At 42.5% G+C, this 15,941-nt stretch overlaps 1 protein-coding gene across 1 annotated transcript in view; it reads right to left on the bottom strand.

Moving 5' to 3' along the window:
* Nucleotides 1-15,941, bottom strand: part of LOC146972750 (NACHT, LRR and PYD domains-containing protein 3-like) — a 74,009-nt gene continuing 58,068 nt past the window's right edge. Inside the window, exons 9-17 of the mRNA XM_085803162.1 lie at nt 9,890-10,003; nt 9,724-9,784; nt 8,919-9,141; nt 6,076-7,861; nt 5,699-5,869; nt 1,979-2,152; nt 1,683-1,856; nt 1,282-1,328; nt 1-595 (exon numbers count right to left, since the gene is read on the bottom strand). Coding sequence (XP_085659288.1) covers nt 54-595; nt 1,282-1,328; nt 1,683-1,856; nt 1,979-2,152; nt 5,699-5,869; nt 6,076-7,861; nt 8,919-9,141; nt 9,724-9,784; nt 9,890-10,003 — 3,292 coding nt within the window. The 3' untranslated portion in view covers nt 1-53. The remainder of the gene's footprint in view (nt 596-1,281; nt 1,329-1,682; nt 1,857-1,978; nt 2,153-5,698; nt 5,870-6,075; nt 7,862-8,918; nt 9,142-9,723; nt 9,785-9,889; nt 10,004-15,941) is intronic.

Below are 15,941 nucleotides of genomic sequence, written 5' to 3' on the forward strand. Positions count from 1 at the left end.
ATGCTACTTTATCTAGTTAGTCATCATCTCTGCTGACAGGAAGATCCTCTCAGCTAGTTCAGCTGACACAGTGTGATAGAGGAACCAGGGGACCAGACTCTAAACCCTGGGTACAGAGGCTCAGTGAACTTGGTGAAGAATGTGTGGAGATGTGTCAGTGACCTTCCAGGAGAGACTCTGTAGAAGGACAGGATGCCAGCCTCATAGTCCAGATACACCGCCACCCTGTGGCTACCCCCGGAGCGAACGGCAACTGCAAAGTCCTTGTCGTTGTGATATGCAGTGTACCTCTGACCAGAACAGTGCAGAGCCCAAGACATCTTGTAGTCTCCTATCAAACAGTCGTTGCTGTTACCCTTGCGTCCAATGCTCTTGTAGGCCGCCCCGATCACGGCCCAGTTCCCTTCCCACTCCACCTCCCAGTAGCAGCGGCTGCTCAGGCCCTGCTGGGTCAGGACTTGGGGCCAGTAGTCAAATCTGTCTGGGTGGTCGGGGTACGGCTGCTCCTCCATGCCATAGGCAGCTTTTCGGTTCCTCTCAGAGATAATGAGGAGTTTGTGGACAGTGTTCATATCCAGTGTGAGATCACATGCATCTGAGGAAGAGATCAAATTAGAAATAACACAGGTCTAACATCATTCACCACAAACATAAACAAAATACCCCTATTCAGCCTTCTATTGCAATAGTTCATGAAGGCCTCACAACAGTCACAAATGCAAAGTGTTACCCAGATGTTTCATCAAAGTCCCTTTATCAAACCTGGAGGTAGGCCTACCGGGATCAAATACCAACTTGTACAAAGGCTAAAGTAAAGTCATCAATGCGGAATTGATGCATTGTTTGCTTTGTTCAAAGTTTCCCAGACACCAAACCATTCCAGTGGTAGCATCATTTGCCATTCAGTTATGAATCTTTCTTCACCTGTACAGTAAAGTGACATAGAAAATAACATTCATAAACCATCCATGAAAGATTTACAAATAACTCTAGTCACCCTTATGAATCCTTTACTGACTGTAATGTAAAGTGACATATAAAATAACATTCATAAGCTATGAATCATTGCAATAGAAACTAAATAGGGGTAGTTTGTTTTTATATTTCCAGGTGCAATTAGAAGACTCTTATTGTGAAAAAAATATCCAGGTCGTTATTCCACAGCAGTGTAACCTGATGTATGTATGCTGAGTCATGCCTTATGAAGCCTTCATGAAAGGTCTTATGAATATGCTATGCACCCACCCGTCAAGTAAAGTGTTACCGAATATTTTAACTTACATTTAATCAGTTCAGTTTTTAGCCAGCACTCTGCATTTTGGTTGACTCTGTGGAGAGAATGTGAAACATGTCAAGAAGATCTGGATCACAAGGTACAGAAAGCATGAACACAAATCTCAGTGTTTGCAAAGAAACAAAATGGGTTTCTTTTTTTTTTTAAGATGTATTTTTGGGCTTTCTACTATCATAGAATAGTGTGAGAAACAGGGAATCAGGGGAGAGAGATGGGGACGACATGCAGCAAAGGACTGCGAGTCAGATTCGAACCCAGGCTTCTGTGATTGGGGCATTGCCTACATGGGCTGAGCTCTACGGGGTGAGACCAGAGCGTTGGACAGGGATTGTCTAATGATATTCACTTGTGATGTAGTGATGCATTGACTGTATTTTTTTGTTTTTACCTCAGTTTTGTTAATTCACATTGTCCCTCCTCCAGAGCTTCAGAGATGAGCTTCACTCCAGACTCTCCCAGGTGATTGTAGCTCAGGTCAATCTCTTTCAGGTAGGAGGGGTTGGACTTTACTGCTGAGGCCATGAAACCACAACCTCTCTCCGAAATGCAGCAGAACGACAACCTGGTGAACAGCAGAATCCAAATTAGACTCAAACAAAAGCTACTAAAATGTTTAGAAGGAAATCTGAGTGTGTCAGGGCAGAGTCACGGTGAGGGACAACCACTGTTCCAGAATAACGTTACCTGAGTGTTTCCAGTTTACAGCACTCATTTCCCAGTCCGATGCTGAGTCGCTGCACTCCTTCGTCTCCAATGTCATTGTCGCTCAGGTCCAGCTCCTGAAGCTGTGATGAGGAACAACTGAGGACTGAAGCCAGCTGTTCACAGCATCCCTGGGTGAGATCACATCTGTTAAGTCTGAAGGGACAAACAGAGAAGTCATTAGGACAAAGCCTACAGGAACCATGAGTGGATATTATCCACCCCTTTTCAACTGACATCAGTGGGCGTACACAGGTTTTTTCTAGGCCCTGGTAAACCCAGGGAGGAGGACAAAGCTAATGTTGATGTTATGTTCAAACCAGTGGCAATTTAACTTTTTTCTGGTGTGTTAACAGGTTGAAATCAGGCGATCTTGGTTGTTAACCGTGGTATATTGAGCATATACCACAGCTACTATTCTAAAGCCTCATCACAGCGTAGGCTATCACTCCGCCTCAGGCACGTATGACTGGTATTAATGGAAGTTTGTTGTCATGTATCCATGACCAAGTACTCTTGCAGTTGGTAGCAAAAGAAAGTTGGTGTTTTTACAGCGTTAACAAATAGACATAAAGTCCTTGTAAAGTGAAATTGGAGTTTTGTTTCAAAATATATTAAAAGTGTTCAAAATTTATTGATAAAAACATGCAAAAAGACTAATTTCTGTACAGTGCTTAATTTTAGAGTCTTGGGGTTTAACAATTTCACTCTGCTTCAGTGGTCTAGGTTTTTATGGGCGGGCTTACCGAGGGGGCTCCATGACGCACTGCGGCCCCTACTTTCATAACTCCTCCCATGTGCACAACAACACTATAAATACTTCAAGAATGCCGACGACGTCTGCTGCCACTGCTGCTGGAGCTACCAGTCCACTAGCATGGTCTCTGTCTTTAAATTAAAATAAAATGTAATGCAGACTGATCGGTTCATTGTAAAACATTTATTTATTGATGTAAATGTGGTGTTTTTTGTACATAGTCAATACAGATCCCAGAGGCAGCGCTGCTCTTATGTGAAACATGAAGCTTCACTTTTAATTCAAACAAACTAATCAGACTGCCACAATTGTTAGATTTCATCCATAGCTTGTTTTCAGTCACGTGGTTATGATGACGCGAAGGGGGCGGGGCGATGTCAGATGGAGGGCAGGAAGTGGAGAGCGGTGCCTGAAAATAATGGAAAGCGAGTACTCCGAAGCTTTTGGTCGAGCCTGCACGTAGCAGGTATCACCAAAAATTAGAGAAATATATCGGATACGATCCATACAACCTTAAATCGGGAGAAAGGAAGCAGTGAAACACACCGCCTCGACCAGAGCGATTGATATAACAGAGTGGCGACACTCCCATAGGACTCCCATAGAAATACCGAGTAATTTTAAGTCATAAAGTGGTAATAATCTTTGCCATGTACAGTAACCATGTCGATTTAACAAAATAAAATGTGTTAGACTGATCGGTTCATTGTAAAACATTTATTCATTTACGTAAATGTGGTTTCAGTCCTTAGCCCAGAAGCAGCCCTGCTCACTTTTCATTCAAACAAACTAATGCCACTGCCACAGTTAAATTTCATCAATGAGACCAGCATTAATCTCAGCGGTAAACCTCTAAAAGCGTGCGGATACGTTACTTGGCTCGTTTCCTCCTCCGGGAGGAGGACAGTCGGCCCCGGCAGATCAGCTCGGTAGAGCGGCTGCTGCTGCTGTGACAGCCGCTGCCCTGGTCCCCGGTCGGGGCTCACACAGACTCTGCACTTCTCCCAGAACAAACATCAGAGGAAATTCCCCAGCGTTATAAACTGACCACAGACTCTGGATTAAACGGTGACGTGTTAACAGCGCTAAAGCCACAATTAAAACAGTTTTTAGCAGCTTTACTGGCTGTAAACTGCATGCTAATTTCTGTTAGCCCGTCTATGGTGTTTTACATATACGTTAGCATTAAGCTAGCGGGCTTTATATGCTTAGTTGTGACACTGGCTGTGTGTGTTTTGAACGTTGTTTCAAACTATGTGGGTTTGGCTGAATATCGTTGATGCTTAAATATATATTGCTGCTTAATATATTGCTTTACTCCTCTTTCTATGTGCCATTTTTACTGTAGAACAGGCTAGGACACCGTTTGTTTACTATGGTCACTTCCGTCCCTCCCACACACCGTTTTACGGTCAGTTGTTGAAATTTGAGTCCTTTATGTCTTACTACCTTAGGAACTCTCAAGTAACTTTTTTGATTTTCCCGGTTTGACCGTTTTGAACAGCCGTAGACAGCGCAGACAGTAGGCATTTTCCTATTGTTTTCCTGCGGGCAAAACACTTCCTGCCCTCCATCTGCAGTCGTGACGTTCCACGTGACGTCATCTGAAAACCACCTATGGGACCAGCCGGCGGCAAAACCCTAAAAGTCAAAACAGTCAAAGTCCAATTAAGCCTCTGAAGCGTCGGACGCACAGCTGACCGCCACAGCAACGGGAGCCTTGAAGGCTTACACCGCGACAACAACGAGGGCCGCCGCTGTCAGCACGTGACGAACGGGCTAGCATTAGCCGCCGAGCTAACGCTATCAGGGCAAGCGGAGATTCGTGTGCTGACGGCAGCGGCCCCAGCATATTTACTTTCCTTCACTGCTCGGTGTGTAATCGAAACATTCAGATAAGAGCTGGACTCAGGCTCAAGCGTATAGCTCAAACCCGTAGCTGCTCGGGTACGATGTGACAGTTAGCATAAGCATTAGCATAGTTGGCGGTCAGGCCATTTGATTGACAGTTGAAACTTGATGAAGCTCAGCAAGTGGGCGGGGGTTCGGTGCAGACTGTAGCAGACTTCCAGAGCTGAGAGAACTGCCTCATTTTGTCATGATAATAGTGGGTATATGATATACCTACTAAACTAATTTTTCTAGCATTTAAATTTTTGGCAGGATGGTTGTTAAGACATCTCTCTGGGATGTGATTAAAGCAGAAGTAAGTGGAATGTTTGTGTTAATATGTCTTAAAAAGTTATATCTTCCGACGGCAATCACTTATATAGAGTGTTTGGTCAGAAACACGGGTCTGTCAGTCACTCTGCTCTGCTGTAAGCCGAGGAGAAAACTTTCCTTGTATCCTACAACCTTTATCCAATGAGGAGAGAGAACGGCATAAAGGGGCGGTCCTCTCTGTGTGTGCAGCAAAGGGATGCGCGTAAATGTGGTGACGTAGGGACGAGGGCGGGGACTACTAACTCCATCTGCTGACAAGAAGTTAGCCAAAACGACCGGATCGCTTACTTCTGCTTTAACTCAGAAGACGAATCTAGTGTCACTTTACAGGGACTTTTAAGTAGTTGAATTCACATGGTTAAGGTGAACTTTCACCTCCAAGGGTTAACAATAGTAGAGTGGATTGGGCAGTGACTTTCACCTGAAAAAAAAGCTGAGGAAAAGACGACATGCAGAGGTAACGTTCGGAGAGGTATTTTTTTCCACAGTGGGGCTATTTTATTGGATAATGTATTGGTTGAATACAAATTTCATGAAATTGATTGCGTATGGTAACAGTTTTATAAAGGCAACATATCACTCCACTACGCTTAAATAAACCATCTGGGAGTCATCCAGTTTACTTCAGAAGAAAAAGGGTTGAGAAGAAACACAATTATCTGTTGATGCTTAGTGAGAAAATTATGGAACAGGAAGAGATTCAGAAAATATATGTTGCTCACGTGAGTGTCTTCAGTCTGCAGTGTGGACTCTGGAGTCCGGGGCAGAGGAGCTCAACTCCAGAGTCTTGTAAACTATTGTCACTTAAGTCTAAATCACACAGCTCTGATGCTGAGCTGAGAGAGGAGGACAGCGCCTGGCAGCAGGTTGCACTGAGTCCACAGTCATTCAACCTGATGGACAAAGACACAAGACGTTAAGTTTGTACAACATCAGTTCAGTTCAGTTCAGTTCAGAAAACTTTATTATCCCCCGAGACATCATCTACAAGTCATCAGTCATCTGCAACACTGAGTTTGAAAGGTGTTGAAAGGTGTGTTTAAGGCTTAACACTCTTATGATGTGTCATGGGGAATTAAAAACATTTTCAGACACTTACTTTGCTGATTTAGATGCTTCGAGGACTGGGAGGAGCCTCTGAAGACCTTCTTCATTCCTGGAGTACTTCTTCAGTTCAAACACCTCTAGATTCTCCTGAGAGGTCAGCAACACAAAGACCAGAGCTGCCCACTGAGTTGAAGAGAACTCATCCGTAATCGAGTCTCGGCCTGAGTCCAAGTACTTCTGGATCTCGTCCACCAGAGAGTCATCGTTCAACTCACTCAGACAGTGGAAGAGATTTATACACCTGTCAGGGTGAGGACTCTGCTGGGTTCTGTCTTTGATGTACTTGATGGTTTCCTCGTGACTCTGAGAGTCACAGGTTTGGACCTGTATCTTCAGGCCTCTGAGCAGATCCTGACTGGAGTCCAGAGAGAGTCCAAGGAGGAAACGCAGGAAGAGATCCAGGTGGCCATTGTTGCTTTCTAAAGCACTGTCCACTGCTGCTTTGTGTACGTCGGACACAGACTTTGCTTTGGGTGATTCTCCAGATTCCTTGATCATCAGGTTGACACCACTGACCTTGTACGTCACATGGACAAACAGGGCTGCAAGAAACTCTTGGACAGACAGATGGACAAAGCAGAAGACTTTATGCTGCAACCAGGACTCTTCCTTGAAGACCTGAGTGCAGACCCCTGAGTAGATAGAAGCCTCTTTGACACCAATTCCACACTCTCTAAGATCCTCCTCATAGAAGATCAGGTTGCCTTTCTGCAACTGCTCGAAGGCCAACTTCCCAAGGGACATAATCGTCTTGTAAGTGAGTTGAGGGTCCAGTTCTTGCTCTTTGCAGTACTTGGCTTGCATCTGTGTGGTCTGGTGTGCCAGGAAGTGGATGTACATCTGAGTCAGTGTCTTTGGCATCTCCCCTCCTCCTGCACTGGCAAACATCTTTTCCAGGACAATGGAGGAAATCCAGCAAAGCACCGGCACATGGCACATGATGTGGAGACTTCTGGTTGACTTGATGTGAGCGACTACTCTTTTGGCCAAGTTTTCATCAGCAATTTTCTTGTGGAAGTACTGCGCCTTCTGTTGGTCACTGAAGCCTCGTATCTCAGTCACCCGGTCAACATACTGTGGAGGGATGCAGCCGGCTGCAGCCGGTCGGGTAGTGATCCACACACTGGCTTTTGGTAGCAGATTACCTGCAATGAGGTTTGTTAGCAGCACATCTACTGAGGCCACCTGTGTAGCATCACAACATCTCTTGTTTCCATTAAAATCCAGACGCAGTCTGCATTCATCAAGACCGTCCAGTACAAACAGGACTTTGTACATCTTTAGGTCTTTGAGTCCAGATTCTCTCAGGCCTGGAGTGAGGACATACAGAAGCTCCATCAGGCTTGTTTCCTTATCTCTGAGTAAATTCAGCTCCCTAAAAGGAAGTGAAAACAGGAGCTGGATGTCCTGATTGGCCTTGTCCTCGGACCAGTCCAACATGAACTTCTGTGTCAGGACAGTTTTACCGATTCCTGCGATCCCCTGGGTGAGAACCGTCCTGATTGGTTTGTCATGTTTGGGTAAGGGCTTGAAGATGTCGTCACACTTGATTGGTGTTTCTTCTGACCTCGGTTGGTTGACGGCCTTCTCATTTTGTCTCACCTCATGTTCACTATTGACTTCTCTGATGCCTCCATCAAGTAGGTAGAGTTCTGTGTATATTTTATTGAAGCGTATGACATTTCCCTGGTGTCTAATCCCTTCAGACATGTACTCATATGCCCTCCTCATAGAGGATTTATGTTTCTGCTGATACATGTTGAGTTCTCCATAAAACCCTAAGGGAAGAAAGATTCATCATTAGCCAACTTCAAAAAACTGTAAATGATAGGGCTGAACAAAGACTGGCAACTTCCTGTTTCATGGCAACACGAAAAACAGCACCAAATTTGCAGAGGAAAATCTAAATAGCTGACTTCCTGTTAGGCAGTGATGGGAATAACAGTATTAAAGCAGAAGTAAGCAATCCGGTGGTTTTGGCTTCTTGTCAGCCGATGGAGTTAGCAGCCCCCACCCTCGTCCCTACGTCACTACATTCACGCGCATCCCTTGGCTGCACACACAGAGAGGACCGCCCCTTTATGCCGTTCTCTCTCCTCATTGGATAAAGGTTGTAGGATACAAGGAAGGTTTTCTCCTCGGCTTACAGCAGAGCAGAGTGACTGACAGACCCGTGTTTCAGACCAAACACTCTATATAAGTGATTGCTGTCGGAAGATAGAACTATTTAAGACTTATATTAACACAAATATTCCGCTTACTTCTGCTTTAAATAAAATAAAAGGCGTTACTAATGGCGCTACTTTTTTCAGTAACGAATAATCAAAAAAGTTACTGTTTCCCCTGTTACAACACCATTGCCGTTACTGATAATAATTTTCCTGTTTGGAAAAAAGCTGTTCATCACTCCACCTCTTCCACACGCCGCTGATCCAAACAGCTGATAGGTGTAGAGATACAGCACGCCCTGGAGCCTGTCTGTGTGGAGGAGTACTGAGCAAGTTGGTTAGTTCCAGATAAACGGGGGTTAGGGAGAGGAGTCTAAGTAATTTGACATATTTGAGCATTTTATGAAAAAAAGCAACGCAATAGTTAATTTTCCTGGTAATTAACTCTGTTACTAACTCAGTTATTTTTGGGGGAAAGCATCTAGTAACTATAACTAATTACTTTTTTTAAAGTAACGTGCCCAACACTACTGTTAGGTTTATCACTGCATATTTTTTGTAAGTCTCCTGACGTTTCATGTGTCTGCCAAATTTCATATAGTAGAAACAGTATATGATTCTGAACTCACACACACATAGTTCAGTATCAATATATCTAATCCCTTACTTTGCTGGAGGAGGGTAACATACGCATCTTGTTTCATGGTCTTCAAAACATGCAGGATGATCTGCTGAAATCCTTCTTTGGCTCCAGTTTCTGACTGAATCAGGTCTTCATCGACCTCCTCCTTCTTTTCTTTACCTTCCTCACTCTCTCCACTGGGACTGAGGATGTCTAAAACTCTCATCATGTTTGAGTTAATGAACTTGAAAACTTTGTCCTTAAAATCCTGAAATAAAAAAAACAGTTTAATAATATTTTCCATATATATGATAAATGGAGAATTCAGTGAAGAAATCAGTGCTGCATCTTTGTCTTTGTCAGGTCTGCTGGCAGCAGCTATCTGTTACAGAGTGCACATAGCAGGAGGCCAACCCCCCAACAGAGCTCCTTTCTTTAAATACACCCACCTTTTGTACATATCACTGATTGTTTTCCTTTATTCTTTCATTCAGCTTAGTTGAGGCCTGGGCCATGGATATGTCCCTTTAATGGGCTGATGACCACACCCACTCTGGGTTGTGGCAACCAGGTGGACACTTGTCATTGGACAAACACTTGTATAAAAGAACCATTGTTCCTGTCCTACTCCATTTGACTCCCTGATGAAGGCTAGACGCCGAAACGCGTCAGAGTTTTTAATTGTCATGTTGACCATGCCATCATTTAATAAAGGCATTTTATAGGTAAGAGAGTGCCTTGGAATTTTTCTTTTGTTTTCTCACATCATTGATCCCTTTCCAAAGAGCACCTCTTTTTAAACAACGAGTCCACGAAGCGCTCCTTTGTTTGAAGATTTTTTTACACCCACCTTTTGGTTCAGGGTCTGACTTGAAGCAGTCTGGTCACTGGAAGCTCCTGAGTGTGTCCATCTGTAAATACATGTGCAGACTGAAAACACAGGAAGATCTCACACTGACAGTGATGTTTTACAGAAATATTTTATTCAGTGTTGGAGGACACGTTGTCCTTCTCACCGTTCATCAGGAGGAACCTCTGCTCCACTGAATTTCTGAGGTGAGTCCATGGAGCGGTCGCTCTTCAGGGAGACTCCACTGGGACATGAAGACGCTGCTGCTGCTGGTTGGACTCTGTAACCAAGGACAAGACTAAACATGTCTCCTCCCTTAATTTAATATTCACTAGCATTGGCTTACAGTATATTAGAAGACATTTCAGACCTAGATGGAGACTTTACAGTTTAATTGAGCCATTGTTGATAGTGCATAACTTGTGGGCATGGCATGGCCCTTCTCAGTTTCCTGCCATCTCCTACTCCTCACCTGCTTCTCATCATCTTATCACCTTGTTACCTCATCTCCACCCCCATCTCCTGCTGCTGTTAAGCCAGTTCGTTGCCTACTGACCAGTGGTATAGTAGTACTTTCGTTCATGTTTTTTCTCAGTATTGAACCCATGAGCTGACTCTGTCCAGGATCACCTGCACCCAGAGCCATCCCAGCCGCTCCCAGCCCCATCTCCATCCAGTCTCCTGCACTTCGGACTCCTTGTGACCACCTCTCCAGTTCCCCAGTTGAGTTTGTTTCAGACTGCTCAGCAGTTCGGCTTTTTGTTTTACTTTGTTACAATAAACCTTCCTTTTCCCCCTGTCAGTCTGCACTGTAATCCATCCCTTGACCCTGAACCTTAAAGCCTCTGGAAACCCAAATCCACCAAAGCCTCCTAACCATGTATTTTAGGGTCTTATGTACATATTATTAAACATGTAAAAATAATTAGAAAAAAGTTTCCATCCAAATTGAAAATATTTGTCTTTTAAGGTTTTGTACAGTAGGTTTGAATTGGGCGGAGTTATCTCTGGGATTTATCACGCAATAAATCCTACCCACTCATAAATCGCCACGTCAGTTCTCTCACCCAGCCCCCCAGTGGCGGCGAACAAAACCGTTCTGCTAACGGTCGCTCCTCCACTCCTCTCAAGTCCTCACAACCAGAGCCATGTCAACCCGAGTTGTGTGTGCGTGGCGATTAGCTTTTAGCATTCATTAGCTTTCCAGCGCGACCTGCCCTGTCTGTCTGTCTGTATGTCTGTGCCAAAACCCCTCACATCTCCAGCCGATACAGCCGTTTCTTTTATGTGTGTGTGTGTGTGTGTGTGTGTGTGTGTGTGTGGGGGGGGGGGGGGTGTAAATCCGCGATCAGCATTTAGCCTTTATTAGCTTTCCAGCGCGACCTACCTTGTCTGTCTGTCTGTCTGTCTGTCTGTCTGTGTGTGTGCCCACAACTCCTCACAACTCCTCTCTACATACAGCCGATACAGCCGGTTTTTTGGGGGGGTGAGGGGAGGGAGGGAGGGAGGGTGTGTGTAAATTGGCGATTAGCTTTTAGCATTTATTAGCTTTCCAGCGCGACCTGCCTTGTCTCTGTGTGTGTGTCAGTCAGCCCCTCCTGGCGCTCACACAGACATGAGTGACGGTTAAAAGCTTTTTTTTTCTGTGAGACTACGACCAAAGACGGTTATGACGCTCCAAAACGAAGCTGGTAGACTAGTTAGCTGCTAAATAGCATCAATCAATCGATGCACGTCCTCCGGTGAGGACTTTTTTTTTTTTTTTTAATGGTCGCCACTGACGTGTTGCTATGACAATGGAGCTGTCAATCATAGCGTTATCTGCCACGCCCACACTGTCCTGACCAGTGGCATCAATAGTGCCTCAATAGCAAAATGAGCTGTTTTTAAACAAGGTTTTCTAATAGTTATGAATAGTTATTGTCACTCAGACTTTTGTGGATGCTTAATGAGGCACTTGACTTTGATATAATATAAGCATTTTTACCATATATAGTCAGGTTTCCAAAGGCTTTAACTATACCAGTCGTTCCACTAACACATGAAAGCACTGAATATTCACTGAGAGAGGCCGCCGCAAACATCGGTCGCGCTGCAAGGTTCAATATTACGTTACAAGTAAAAACACATCCTCCTCATATCAGCAGTAATGCAACACCTGTGTCTGTCCTCAGTCTGGTTTCTGTTTTCAGTTTTTCATTGAGGAAAAACAACACCAATGTTCTGTCGATCACTTTCTTTCATCATTGTATTCCTTCTGCTGAACGATCAGGCTTTTCCTCTGTGTTGTCCAATCCACTTCTGAACCGTGTCTTGGGCATTTGTTTCTATCTGTTGTGAGGAGAGTCACTGCTCCTCCTCCCCCCTCCCGTTGTGAGCTAAAACGTGTCATTTCCTGTTTGCAGTGTCAGAATGGCGCAGGTCGTCACGAAATTCCAAACAAATTATGAAAAATGCCACAACAGATTTGTGGAGCTGATCAGTTTTATCACTTTTGTGTTATCTCATCTATTAATAGCTTGGGTATAATAGATATTTAAAGCAGAAGTAAGCGATCCGGTCGTTTTCGCTAATGCTGCGTTCCAGGCCGGCTTTTGAAATCGGAAATTACAGCTTCAAGTCACAACTTACGACTCTGTAGCGTTCCAGGCAACCCACTCGTGTTTTTCCGACCTGTTTTACCGGTGAAAGTCACTATAACGGCCACTCGTAACTTCCGACCGGTGAACTCGTACCAGATCGAACTGGTACAACTTCACGGTCGGAAAAATACGAGTTTCCTTGAACGCACCATAACAGTCCTCGTCCCTACGTCGCCACATTCACGGCGTTCCTTGGCTGCACACACAGCCCTGCATGCCGTTCTCTCTCCTCATTGGATAAAAACTGTAGGATACGATAAATGTTTTCTCCTGGGCTCAGAGCAGAGCAGAGGGACTGACAGACCCGTGTTTCAGACCAAACACTCTATGTAAGTGATTGCTGTCGGAAGATATAACTATTTAAGACTTATATTAACACAAATATATCACTTACTTCTGCTTTAACTGACATGAAATAATTTGCACAACACCTTTAAAATATATTTGGAGACTCCACAATATGGGATGAGCTTTAACCACCAAGCATCCTGGAAAACCTATTCAATCGTCTGAATTCCTTATATGATTATTTTAATGTAGACGCATTGTCAACAGGAACTCTTGACAAGATAACGTAGGGTAAACTAACTTTTTTTGGGAAATTTGTCTTGGGCCCACAGTGCAGCCTGGTTGCATAGCAATACATTCAATGGACAGGAGACTTAATTCACATATTCCACATACTGACAAGCCATACAAGAAACATAGTAATCAGTCATATCAGTCTAGTCAGTGCTTGTGCAAGAAAATTCCATACCAAGATGTCATAAAAAAAAAAGAACTTACTGTAATAAATAGAAATAAAAAACGTACTGTAATAAATAAGACGATAGCAAGAATGTCATAATAAACTTACTGTAATAATACCAACCATATAAGACCATAATAAGGCCATAGTCCATCCCTGAAACTAGATCAGTGCAACAAAGCAATAGCAGCAGAAGGAAATTACAGTGACCATGACGGTAGCAGCTAGTGGGAAAGAGAGGAGTGGGAAGGCTGATCAACATGAGATGTGTTCAGTTGTTTGTTGAGGTGGGATATTTTCATGTTGACTCCATAATTTAAGGAGTTGTAAGAGAAGTTCTATTTTTTTCCCCCTTCTATCCAACCTGATTTTATTATGCATTTTAATAAAATTATACAGTGTATTATTAATATTTCTAACAGACAGGTCTACTCACACATCTTGCAGGTCACTGCTGACCAGGCCAGACGTTCTTCCTCCATCTGCTCTCTTGCGTCTTTTACCTTTAATGGAAACAGAAAACAACTCATTTTTTATTCTGGACTTTTATCTGTGAAGGGTCAACTGAACACAGCTCTAAAACAAATGGTGAACATTTACATAAAGAAATAACAAAATCGTGTATTGGTGCACAAACATATGCAAAATAATATTACACACAACATATTTATAAAATATGTTAACATTATTTAAAAATATAATGTTGTGTGTAATTTAATTTTGCATATGTTTATAGCTGTAATTATGCTATTTTAGTGATTAGTGGTGTTAAATCGAATCTGTAGCTTCCACTGTGAATACCAAAAAACATGTTGTTGTTTTTTGCACCTTGTCCCTTGTCTCCATCACTTTCTGTCTTCCTTTTTCTCTGAGCGTCTCCATCTGGTTTCCTGTCTCCTCCCTCCTCGGGGTCGAGCTGTGTTTGATGCAGTTTCTCCATTTCACCTTTAGAGAAGAAAAAAAAACATTCACTGTGTATCTGCTCATCGATTCTGTGTTGCTTGTCCACTGTCTGATTGAAGTTGTATGGATTTATATGATACACGTGCTCTGCCTACTTTTAGCTCATTCACTAAGCATCTGAAATCATGACCCCCCAACACACACACACATACACATATGTTTGTATGAAACTTTGATTGAATAAAGTTTTAATTTAAAGGGGAAAAAACCGTTAGACAAAAGTTAGACAAGTGTGGAAGTAGCTAGCCTACACAGCAGAAACAAGTCGATTCAAAACTGCGATGACGACTCAACACAATGTTGTTTGATTTCTTAGAACGAGCTGAACTGTCTTTGTTGTTGTTTTCCTGCCGTTTCACCTCAGACTTCTGACACTAACATTAACATGAACATTAACATTAACATGAACATGAACATGAACATGAACATGAACATGAACATGAACATGAACATTAACATTAACATTAACTTACCGTTTAACAGGTGGAGACGTCGTCGGTGTCCCTCCGCTGCATTTCACCAAAATGACAGAAAGTCTAAAGGTGTTGGATCAAAGTTTAATCATAAAGTTATACGAGGTGATATGACCTGTAGGAGGGGAAGAGGACAATCAAGGACGGAGCAGGAGGTTCCATGAGTCAGATACTCAGTTGCAGCTTCATTCAACCCGTTAAAGTGATTTAGGGGAGACCAGGAATGGTTGTAACATCGGTCAGTTGTAACACTTCCAATTTCTCCAGTCAGGAACAAGTTACGAGTCACCTGATTATGAGAATAACATCATACTTGTGTGACAAAAACATAATAAATAGTAAAAACTGTATGATTAAAATTTTATAATGTGCAAACTTTTCACAAAAATCACAATTAAAAGTCACTATTATCAAATCAAAATAATCAAATAAGTCATAATGAAAAAGAAAAGGGCAGAATTAAAGACATAAGAGACAAAGTAGACAAATAAAATCATCAAAAAGAAAAGTAACAACTGAGTGATACAATTTCACAATAGTGAAATAAAAAGTAATATTAATCAAATAAAATAATTGTATAATAAATGTACATAATTTAGATTAATTGAAATTGAATTGAAGCTGGTGTACGGTCCTCTGCACTAACCTCTACTGCTCCTCACCCCACCGATGGTGACGTGAATCTCTATGAACCTGTTAATGGTTATCTCTACAGTTTTAATGCAGGTTTAATTACCCAGTTGCCAGACCTCAGGGCTCAATGGCGACCTCGGCTGGTCAAAATATGGTACTGCAGAATGTTTCACAACTGATCAATACTTGAACAAGAATGGATGAACTGCATGGATAATGGACATAAAAAATTACAATATAGTTTATCATTGATAGGTTACATTTTATACATTTTTTTGTTTTGAATATGAGAGTTTCATGATTTTTTGATTCTTTTCATTGATTGATCTGAACTCTCACACATCATCAATGAGTCAAACAACTGACTGAGCAGTTTATCAGTCCATGGTTGATGTCATGTAACTGATTCAGTTTTGACTGTGACAGATGTGACAGACACAGTTGGATATAATCAAATATTGCATTTTATTTTATACATCGCCAATAGATAGTGAGATATAGTTTATTATACCAGTCTCGCTCAAATGTATGAATCATTCATATTTCAGTCATTATTATTGAAAAGTATCAATGGTTCATCGGTGATTAATTCCTATGTCAATATTGTGAACTACATTACACAAAGACATAATGTGAGCAAACAAAACCATCATTACAAATAAAAAAAGTGAACCACCGTGAAAAACCAAAACTTTGCTCTAAGCAGATGGAGCCACCGCCCCCTCTGTGTGTGTTTTTTTTGTTTGTTTATTGTTTGCA

Source organism: Trachurus japonicus, chromosome 16, assembly GCF_045865225.1.
Source record: "Trachurus japonicus isolate A0001 chromosome 16, Traja_1.0".
Taxonomy (NCBI): Eukaryota; Metazoa; Chordata; class Actinopteri; order Carangiformes; family Carangidae; genus Trachurus; species Trachurus japonicus.